The sequence below is a fragment of the Gavia stellata genome, chromosome 14 (assembly GCF_030936135.1).
Source record: "Gavia stellata isolate bGavSte3 chromosome 14, bGavSte3.hap2, whole genome shotgun sequence".
NCBI classification, from domain to species: domain Eukaryota; kingdom Metazoa; phylum Chordata; class Aves; order Gaviiformes; family Gaviidae; genus Gavia; species Gavia stellata.
Window position 1 is genome coordinate 8344295 of NC_082607.1, and position 10948 is coordinate 8355242.

At 60.6% G+C, this 10948-nt stretch overlaps 1 protein-coding gene across 1 annotated transcript; it reads right to left on the minus strand.

The window, feature by feature from the left end:
• Positions 1-5116: 5116 nt before the first annotated feature.
• ZIC3 (Zic family member 3) lies at positions 5117-7689 on the minus strand. The gene is made up of 3 exons (XM_059824486.1): positions 6645-7689; positions 5809-5972; positions 5117-5299 (listed from the first exon to the last, which is right to left on the minus strand). The coding sequence occupies exons 1-3, from the start codon at positions 7687-7689 to the stop codon at positions 5117-5119; spliced, it is 1392 nt and encodes a 463-aa protein (XP_059680469.1).
• Positions 7690-10948: the final 3259 nt, after the last annotated feature.

A 10948-nucleotide genomic window follows, 5' to 3' on the forward strand; every position in this document is an offset into this window, starting at 1 on the left:
CTGAAAAAGGACAAAACCATGGGAGTAGCCCTGTTCTGCACATATCCTTTATGCTCCTCAGCCATTAAGCCTCTCCAGCTTCCCCAGCCTCTTTCCAGCCGGCAGGACCACGGTTGACTTTTCCCCTCTCCGAGTTTTCCGGCTGTCCCAGGTCAGGCTACCTTGCCCAGCGTAACGAATCCCCAACGTGTGGGCTGGTCTCCCTCGAAAGAACTTCATGTATTGCCCATTCAACCGTTTCAAAGTTGAGCTTTGGCAATTTCAAAGCTGCCACTATTGAATAAGTTGCCAAAACAAAATCATTCAGCTAAACTCTGTTTTTTTTTCCCCAGCCCTTTTTATTAAAGTTTCTTTTCACACAAAAAGATGAAATGGAGAAACGTTACCGAAGCGTTAGCTAAAAGAAAACCTAAGCAGCACATAACCGTCTTTACCAAGAATAAAAATTAGCATCTCAGTATTAAAATACATCTGCGCCTCCTTAGAAAACTGCCTTCCCCCGATTCTGCAGAGGGTTTTTCCACGGCTAGCACAGAACAGATGTCCGTAAAGCCATCCTAAACCGTCTCCTGTCAAGTCCGCAGGGCAGCTCCTTGCTTTGCCATTCTCACTCACCCGCGTAAGCTCTTACACAAGCATATTTACTGCCTGCAGTTATGTTCAGGTGAGTAGGCACTTACAAGACGTAGATTATGTTTCTAACCCACACAAACAGCATAGCAAGGTTAACCAAATGTCTTAGTTCAGGGGATGTGCAGATTAGTCAGTACGATACAAATTATCTCCTTCTGCACACTCCGCAGTAAAATTAGATTTCTGCAAAGAATTTAAAGCTTCGTCTGGAGTTTTACCTCTCCAAAACAAAAGTACATCTCTGCAGAGATATTTTCCATATAATTCGGTCACACTAACAGCATAAATAACAGGGATGAGTTATCAAACAGTTATGAAAGTTAGGCTCAGCTAAGACCTGAGTGTTAGTGTGTGGTGCTTTTAATCTGGGACCATCATATTAAAAAAAAAAAATGCAAACACACAATACTACACCCTGTCCACTGCTTCAGAGCTTTACAGCCAACAGAGTTACTACAGGAACTTAATTCCCCGTGCCGTAGAGCCGAGACACTTGAACACAACCTGATCAAATGCCTTCAGGACTCTGCGCAACCACTACCTGCTAATGGCACGCACAAAGCTTGAAAAAAATATGTATTATTTTCAAAGGATTACACCAGACACAGACAGATATGCAAAAAACAATGCCACCAAAGGAATCAAAATATTCATGGCTCATAAAGCATGGTAGAGAAGGAATGGCTCCAGCTCATCGCCTGCCTCTGCTTAGATTCTTTATAGCACAATGAATCAACATTACCCCTTTTAGAAAACCATCCCGAGTTCTGCTTATTTGGGGACAAACCCACCTAATCCCACTCATACAAGCAAGCACAGCAACTTCAAGGGAGCTGCCAGTCTAGGAGAGGACAGCAGAATACGGCCCCTTTTTGGGAACAGTCCTGGGACTCTTCTGGGGTGTGACACAAGACCCGTTATTAATGACACACTAAAAGCTGAGCTAACATGGCACCTGCTCTGCCAGCGCTGTCCTGCCCCGGCCGGCTCTGTAACGCTGTCGCCCAAGCTGTGAGCACGGGGAATGCCCGCAGCTCCACGCTGCCAGGCCCTGGCATTGAAACTCATGAGCTGTCTCACCCCGACTCACAAAACCAGCCTAAAAAATCTGGGAAAAAGGATCCTTCCCGCTCTAGGACTCTCCGCATCTCCCTGCAATGGGCAAGGGCAAGGAACAGAGCCTTTTTGCTTCTTTTTGCGGAAAAACCCTTTTTATTTGTCCATGAGAGCTGAGGGCTCGGCTGCCGGGTGAGACAGCTCTTCCCTGGCCTCCACCACCGAGGTCTCGGGGCCAGCAGCGGCTGGTGGGGCAGGGGCACCGCACGGACGGCAGCGCCCACCAGCACAGCGCGCTGCGTTTGGGGGACACGGCCCTCCGGCCCCACCTCACAGTGCTGAACCCCGTGCTTTGCAAGCATTTCACAGCCAAACAGGTCCCCAGCCCTTTCTGCAGCAGCCCCAGCACCACCCTCCATCCCAAACCATACACACACACACACCCCCCCCCAGCTGCCCCTGCCCCATCCATGCCCCATTCTGGGGGCGGCGGGGGGGGCTGCAGAGTTGCTGAGGGGGGGAGGCCTGACCTCAGCGGGGTGCAGACAACAGTTTGCTCCCCCCTGCCCCATACTGGGTGCTAGCCCTGGCTGGATGGGGAGGCCCCAGGGTGGGGGACTGGCTGGCTACCCAGGGGAAGCCAAGCCATCCAGGATGCTGGTTTTAAGTCCTTGCTATAAAGCTGGCTGGGGCTGTGCTGCCAGCCCAAGGAAGCAACCGCGGGGGTAGGCAGGAGGGCAGGTACGCCAGCAGCACGGCCCGAGGGCCCCGGGGACCGGCCGGACCCGCTGCGGGGCCAGGAAGGACCCCCGCACCCCGCCCCCGGCGGGGCCGCTCCTGCGGGGCCCGGAGGTGCTGCATCCTCTCGGCCGCACCCGGGACGGGGCTCCCCAAGCCGGACAACCCCGGCCACAGCAGAGCCCCCCCCACTGTGGGACGGCGTTTCGGGGACCGACAGCCGCAGACGCCCCCGCGGCACCCGTCCCGGGGCGCTCCGCCGCCCAGCCCTGCGCACCCGCGGAGCCCTGCGCACCCCGCGCCTCCCCGGTTCCGAGCAAAGCAGTAACGAAACCGAGCCTACCGGCACGTTTCCAAGCCTGGCGCGGTCCGGAGCGACGCAGACACGGCCCGGGTGGGTGTCCGAGGAAAACCCGACGGCCGCCGGCGGCTCCGCTCCTCCTCGCCCGCCGCGGTGCGGGGCGGCCCCGCTCGCCCCCCGGGAAGGGGCCGGGCCGGCAGCGCTCCGCGTCGGGCCCCCGGGCTCAGCTCTGCGCACAGCGAGAGAAAGAGTTCACAGCATAAAAGAAGCGGAGATCCATGTCTGGCTGGGGTACCACCTGGACGTGAGCTATTTCAAGGGGCCAGGCTGGGCAGCGAGGAGCGGGAGACCTGCCCGCACCGCGCTTGAGGGATTTTATTTTTTCAGACGTGCAGCCCCAGAGGCTGCGATCCACCTTCCGCCCGTCTTTTCCTGCCTGATAAACCTTTTCTTTTTTTTCCCTTTTTTTTTTTTTTTTTTTTTTTTTTTGGAGGGAGAAGAGGGTAGATTTGTTTAAAGTGAATTTTTAAAGCATGCAAGGTGTCGCGGGTTGCTTGCTCGAGCGGACCCTGCGGCAGGCTGGAGGGGACAGACCGCCCCGTCCTCCCGCAGTGCCCCAAGTCAAGTTCAAGACGGGCCTGTCTGGGGTCTCTCCCGGTCAGCGGAGGTGCGGAGCCCGCCGTGCGGGTCCCTGCCTCCCCCCCGCAGCTGGGGTTAGCCCGCGGGAAGGTCCCGGCGCTCTGAGGGAAGATGCGGCTGCGGAGCCGTACGCCCGGGCCGGCCGCGCTGGAGGGGAGCAGCGGCCGCGCTCCGCCGGAGCAGGAGGCCGTCTGCATCCCCGCCGGAGCTGCGGTCGGCCCGCCGGGGCCACGGGCGTCTCCCGGCCGTCGGGGGCGCGGAGGTTTGCCGGGGTGGGGGGGTGCGGTTTCCACCGTCGCTCCGGCTGCGTGGGGCTCCTGGGCGGCGCCGGAGGGGAAGTTTCTCGGGTGAGATTTCTCTGCTCGACCCCTTTTCTCTCCTGAGGACGGGGAGGTTTTTCCGCATCCTAGTCGGAAATAAAGAAAAACAGACGATAACGGAGAAAGTCCGGCCCGCCGCGAAGTCGCCCCGGGGTCCCCCCGGGAAGCAGCCCGGTGGCGGCGGGGCCGGTCCCGCACGGCTTGCCCGGCCTCCGCACCCCCCGCGATGCATGCACGGGACACCGGGCGCCGCGCCGCCCCGGCCCGCTACTCACCGTCGGGGCCTCCCCGTCGAGGCGGCCCCGCCGCTCCTCTCCCTCGGCGGCGCCGCGCCCCGGGCTCCGTCCGCTCGGGAAGGTGGCGGGGAAGCGAAGCCGTTGGGCGGCGGAGGGCGGGGACAAAGGGACAGGAGAAAAAGCGGCGGCGAGGAGGAGGCTTCACCCGGCATCGCCAGCCCGAAAACAGCGGCCCGGCCCCGGCGGCAGCGCCGAACCGGGCCCGCGACGGCGCCCGCGGCTGTCCCCGTCCCCCGGCGGAGGTCAAAAACGGCTCTTTCCAAAACAATAAACTTTTAATGCTAAAGCAGTTATAACCAAAAGCTGTACAGAGTTGGATTTTTTTGTTGTTTGTATTTTTTTTTTGTTAGAAAACAATTTTTTCTCCCCCATAAATATTGTTCAGTTCCCGGCACTTTGTATCAATAATTAAATTACGAACGATAAATATGGCATCATGGATATGTATTTACAAAAAAAGTTATTACAAAAAGGCAACTGTTATACTAAACGTCACAATCTGGGTAGAATAAACACCACATCCTCATCCTGAAAAATACTGAGCGACCCCATCAGACGAGAATACATTCACAAGTGTAATGCTTGGAGAGAGAGAAGGAGAAAGAGGAGGAGAGCAGAGAAAGAAGCAGCAGGAGAGCTAGAGAGGAAAGTTCAAGACATAACAGGACTTTGGCACGGTTTAAGACTGTAAGTTTAAACAATCACCACTAAGGCGAAGGAGAATTTTCATCCTCATGTCAACATCCCACCAAAAGAAGGAAAAACAAAACAAATTAAAAAAAGTGGGGGATCAGAAGAAGAGGGACTGGGGCAGGGAGGAAAAAAAAAATATCAAAGAAACGACTGTGACTGCAAAAAATGACAACAAAAAAAAAAGAAATCCAATCCTGAGAAAAGGACATGGCTAGTCCAGCGTCTGGGCTTGCAAAAAATAGTAATAATTATAATATAATAATAAAAGACCCCCCCTCCGGATCCTGGCAGTTAACTAGGTGTAGCCCTATGCGGTCGTCGGTGTGGAAACTCCGTTTCCGTGGGAGCGAGCTGCAGTTGGCTTGGTTTGTCCCTTTTTTTTTTTTTTTTCCTTGTTCCCAACGCATTTGGTCCAGTCTCTGGCTGGGCAGCAGCTGCCTTCACACATACCACTCATTAAAATTGGGGGGCAGTCCAGGGTTGTGGCCGGGGTTACTCTGAAGGGCGGCCGGCGGTGTTTTAGTGGAGTCCTTACTGCCGGCGGAGCCCACCGCGGGAGGGGTGGAGGACTCGTACCCCGAACTGGCTGCAGGGGAAGAGTCCGACCCCTGGGATTCGTGCACCTAAAACCAAGAGGCAGAGATGGGAGCGAGCTCAGGGTCCCCACCGCCCCGCCGAGCCAGGTTGGGATGCTCCCCCATGCAGGAGGGACACTGGGGTCCAGCGGCTCGGGCTCTGCCCGGCCACCCCGAGCACCAGCGGCAAACGCCTGCCTCAGCTCCCGGCCACTTCGCTGCAGCGTCCCAGCGTGGGGGGCTGCAGCATCCTGGCATGGGGGGGCTGCAGCCAGGGGCCAGGCTGTATTCGCACAGCCCTCCAGCACCCAGCCACGCTCTGGAAACCGGGCAGCGCTTGCACCACCGGGAGCACAAAAAGAAACTACGCCATTTCCCGGGGCCGTGCTCCAGCCGCGGCCTAGACACCGGGGACCGCTCGGGCCACGCAGGGAGCGTGGAGCTCTGCGGCAGGCACCGCTCAGCTCTGCCCTGCCCCAGGGAAACAAGCCCTGAGCACGCCAGCGACTGAGCATCCCTGCTCAGGGAGGAAAGGGCTGGGGCGCAGGGGTGATTACCTTCATGTGTTTCCTAAGTGAGCTGGGGTGGGTGTAGGATTTGTCGCACACCTTGCAGATGTAGGGCTTGTCCGAGGTGTGGACGTGCATGTGTTTCTTCCTGTCGCTGCTGTTGGCGAAGCGCCTGTCGCAGCCCTCAAACTCGCACTTGAAGGGCTTCTCACCTGTGAAATTCAGAGAGGGTGAAGGAGGGCCGTTCCCCTCTCCATCCCCGCCGGCCTCCTCCCAGGACAGCCTCTGCCCAGCTCGCTCAACCTTGGGGATGCGCAAACACCCCAAAAAACGAAGAAGGGGAAGACTGACAGCAGGGGTTGTTATGTGTCGGATAAATTCAGGTCAGCCTTTGTTACTTTTCATTCGCCTCCCGCCAGACCCGCGCTGGGCTCCAGCGGGGACGGCGGCGGGGCGAGCCTGGGGAGGAAGAAGACCCGAGATAAATTCAGCGGCTCGGACAGTTTTACAAGATGTACTGGAGGACACAAGCCAAAAAACGTTTGCTTCCTGCCTTTCCCCCCCCCCTTCCCTCCAGCCGGGCGGAGGGTCGAAGGGGAGACGGGGCTGCAAATAAAAATACTTTGACAAAAGTATCGCTGATTTGATTAGGAGAGACGCCAATCGGGCCTAAAAATAAAATAAAAAAGGAGCGGAAGTCACCGAAAATGAGATTTCATTAGCACTTCTATGCTTCCCCCCGCAGAGGCGCGCAGGGGCCGAGCGCGGCGGCAGCGCCGCGCACCCGCCCGCCCCGGCAGCCGCCGGCCCGTCCGCGCAGCCCCGCGGAGCCCCGCGGGAGGCGTGTGCCCCCGGGGCGGAGGGAGGGGGAGCACGGGCCTTACCTGTGTGCGTCCGCTTGTGAATCTTGAGGTTCTCGGAGCGGGCAAAGATCTTGCCGCAGCCCGGGAAGGGGCAGGGGAAGGGCTTCTCCCCCGTGTGCACCCGAATGTGGTTCACCAGTTTGTATTTCGCCTTGAAGGACTTGCCTTCCCGCGGACACTCGTCCCAGTAGCAGATGTGGTTGTTCTGCTCCGGCCCCCCGACGTGCTCCATGGTGACATGGGTCACCAGTTCGTGCATGGTGCTGAAAGTCCTGTCGCAGCTCTTCTTGGGCCGGCTGAGCTGGCTCTCGTCGAGCCACTTGCAGGACAACTCTTGCTTGATGGGTTGGCGCATGTACCGAAAGAAAGCCCCGGGGCCGTGGTGGTGGTGGTGGTGGTGGTGGTGGGCCGCCACGTTCATGCCCATATTCATGTTCATGTGGTTGTAGTTGTGGAACTGGGCGCCGGCGTAAGGGTCCGTGCGGGGGCTGGAGACGGCGCGGTAGGGATCCGGCCGCCCGAAGAGGTCCCCGCGCAGCCCCAGGTGCATCTGCCCGTTGTCCACATGCCCGTTGGGGGACGTGTGGCTCGGGCTCTGCTCGTGGAGCCCCGGGAAGAGCAGGTAGCCCGGGGTGTCCGGGATGCCGCCGGGGCCGTGCAAGCCGCCGGGGGAGCCGCCGAAAAGCCCGTGTTGCGCCGTGCCGGAGGCGGCGTCCGCGATGCCGGAGCCCCGGTTGCGAAAGAGAAAGTCGCGGGTGGAGTTGAAGGCGGCGGCCCCGCCGTAGGAGGGCACCTGGCCGGCGTGGTGGTGGTGATGGTGGTGGTGGCCCAGGGCGCTGGCGTAGCCCGGCGCCTGCGGCGTGAACGCCGAGCTCTGCCCGGCGGCGAGGTCGTGCGGGGCCGCGTTCAGCTTGAAGGCAGCGGCGTGCGAGGAGTCCCCGAAGGGGCCCAGTCCCATGCCGCCGGCGGCGGCGTCGCGGCCCGGCATCTCGTGGTGGCGGGGCGCCGCGAAGCCGCCCACCCCCAGCGCCGGGAACTGCGGACCTCCGTCCAGCAGCATCGTCATGGGCGCGGGGCCGTCGGCGCGGCGGCAGCCTGCCCCCCCTCCTCCTCCCGCCCGCCCCCGAAAAAGTACAAAACCACCCCAAAACGCACCCCCCGCCCCCCCCCCCCCCCCCCCCCCCCGCTGCGGGCAGGCGCGGCCCCCGGCCGCGAGCGGGCAGCGAGGCGAGCACCCCCCGCCCGACAGAAAAACAAAACAAAAAACCGGCCCCAAAAAGCCACCCGCCCCCAGAGGCGCCCGCCCCCCGCGCCGGGCCGGGCCGGGCCGGGCAGGGCGGCGCAGCAGGGCGAGGCGCAGCGCGGCCGCGCTCCCGCTCGGCGCCGTCGGGGCACTGACGGGGCGCCCGCCCGCGCCTCGCACATAAACCAACTCCGGGGCCAGGCCGCGCCGCGCCAATGGGGAGCCGCCGGCCGCCGCGTCACCTGACCCGCCGCCCGCCGTCCCATTGGCGGCGGCGCGCTTGATTGGCACGCGCCCCGCGCCGCCGGGGACGCTGATTGGGCGCGGGCGCCTGGCAGGTATAACGGGGGGGCGCGGAGCGGGGCGGGGGGGGACAGGGCCACGGGACGGGGCGGGGGGAGCGGCGGGGAGCCCCGCGCCCCGTGTGCTGGCGGGGCGGCCCGGGGCCCAGCGCGCTGTGCCGAGGGGCGGGCGGGCGGGCACCCCCGTGCACGCCCGGTGCGTGTCCCTGTGTCCCGCTGCGTGGCCGTGCGCGGTGCCACCGCCCCCTCCCCGCGTGTCCCGCCGTGTCCCGCCGTGCCGTGCCCCCCCACACCGCCCCACGCCGCGCGGGACGCCGGCCCTGGGCGGCTCGGGGGGGGGAAGCGTAAAGCCACCGCAAAGCCGCCGCCGCTGCTTCAAAAATAAAAACCCGTTAAACCCCGAACCGGCGGCTTTGGGGCTGTTTTTCTGTTTTGGTTGTTGTTGTTGTTGTTGGTTTAATTATTTTTATTTTTCCATTTATTTTTATTTTTGTCTTTATTGACTAAACGCGAGGGCAGAACCGCCCCGAGCCGAGCGGGGAGAGCCCTCTCCCGCCCCCCGGGACGCTAACTTCGCCGGCCCGAGCTCAGCCGCCTCTCCCCTCCCTCGCTGCCCGGCGGGGAGGGCGGCGGGGGGGTCGCACCCCGCTCCGCGGACCCCGGGGCTCCCTCCCCTCCCTCCCCGCCGGCCCGCGGAGCACGGCCGAGCAGCGCCCGGCACGGCAGCTCCTGCGCCGTATTTTTCGTACGCTCGTTTATCTTTCTCTCCCCCCCCACTCCCCCCGCCCCGTCTCTCCCTTTCTTTCCTTTTTTTTTTTTTTTTTTTTTAATTTTATTTTGCAAAGGCAACGTTCTGCCTTGGAATAATTATCAGTTGCAGACAGCGCTATAAATCCACTCATTTTCTGTTCTGGAAAGCATTTGCAAAGAACTATGGGGAGCAAGAGTGGAAATAAAAGGCAGAAAGAAAGATGGCTGTAATTGTAATATCCTGAGATTTGCTGAGCCCCCAGGTCTGGCTATTGGGCAGGTCTCAGCCTCGCCGCCGGCTCTCTGCAGGAAACGTAAAATCTGATCAAGTTCAGAGACGCATTGAGAGCCCGCTTCAAGCAGCGCTTTATAACCGCGGCCCTTTCACATCGTTCCCCCCAATCAGCCCCGGGAAAGACTTCGCGTTCTTTATTTTAGGGTTTGCAGGGAGGGGGGGAAAAAAAAAAAAAAAAGGAAAAAAAAAAAAAAACGAAAGAAAAAAAGCGCCACCGATATAAAATCTCCCCGAGAGGTAACACTGGTGCCCGTCAAACACTCAAATTTCCCAGGCCGCGGCCGCCAAGAGAGTCCCAAAGTTGGAAGGTGAGTCCCTCGCTGCCCTCAGCGCCCGATCGCAGGAGAACAACAAGAGGCGGGCGCGGGGGGGACCCGCCCGGGGGGGCCGGGGCCGCCTTGGCTGCGCCCCCGCGGCTGTTCCGCGGGAGGAGGCGGGGGGACCCGGCAGGATTGTAGCCCTTTCCGCGGCGCGGCCGGGAGCTGGGGCGCGGGGGAGCCGGGGCGGGGCCGGGGACACCCGGGCAGCGACCTGCGGCCCCCGGGGCCCGGTGGCGGCGGAGGGGCGAGGCCGTGCTCCCCGCTTCGCTGCTCCGCGGCGGCTCTACCTGCCTGTCTCCGGAGGGCCGCGGCGGGGTAATTAATGACCTCCCGCACGTGTTGGGTTTTCTCGGCAACAACACCCCCCCCCCAAAAAAAAAAAAAAAAAGAAAAAGAAAGAAAAAAAAGAAAAAAGGAAAAAAGAAAAAGAAAGAAAAAAAAGGAAAAAAGAAAGAAAAAAAAGGAAAAAAAAAGGGAAAAAAAAGGAAAAAAAAGGCGTAATTCAATTAGCCCGTCAGCTGAGCGCCGGGGAGGGCAGCGCCTCTGAAGTCGCCGACCTGGAGCCACCGAGGGCGACTGACCCCGGCTTGTGCGGGGCCTCACGTGTAGCCCGGCGCATTGTCCGTCCCTAATGGGATGCGCCGGGGCCGGGCCGGTGGCGGTGGCGGGGAAGCGGCAGGCGAGCGGGAGCCGCGCTGCCCGCCCAGGTGCCCACTCCACGCGGGGCTGCGGCGGCGGCGTGGGGGTTGAGAAACCCTCCGGCTCAGAGCGAAGGAGCGAGCGCGGCTCCACGGCGGGAGAAGCTTTAAAACCCCCTAAAAATTTAAAAAAAAAAAAAAAAAAAAAAATAAATCTGGTTTTTTTTCTCCTAGAAAAATCCCTGCGCGCCAGCGGCGCGGCACCGCGGGGCTTCGGGAAAAGCATCCCGGGGGGGGGGGGGCGCGGGGAGGGGGGGGTGTCAAAAGAAGCGATCGTAGCTTTGGACGAGGACTCGCCGTTTCGGGGTGGTTGGAGGGCTTTGCGAAGCGGCGCCCGCAGCCCCGCCGTGCCGCAGCGTGCTCGCGGATCGGGCTGCACCCGGGAACTCCCAAACCTTCCGGCCGCCTCTCCCAGCTTCTGCTCCGCCGACTTCGCCCGCCCGCCTGCGCCCCGCAACACCCGCACGGGCGCTGCTTACACCCCACCGCTTCCTGGCTGGAATTTGCCGGCTCGGGGACCGAAAATGGCATAAAACGCGTTTATTTTTTTAAGGGCATTGTCGGTATGGCCTATGAATTTTTTTTTTTCCCCCGTGCTTTCGTAATTAAAAAAAAGTATAATATATCTTGTACGTATTTTACCACTTCAGTAAATTCCTTTTTTATTCAGCGGTATTTCTGGCCGATCCCCATTTATTTTCCAGGGGCGAGGGATGA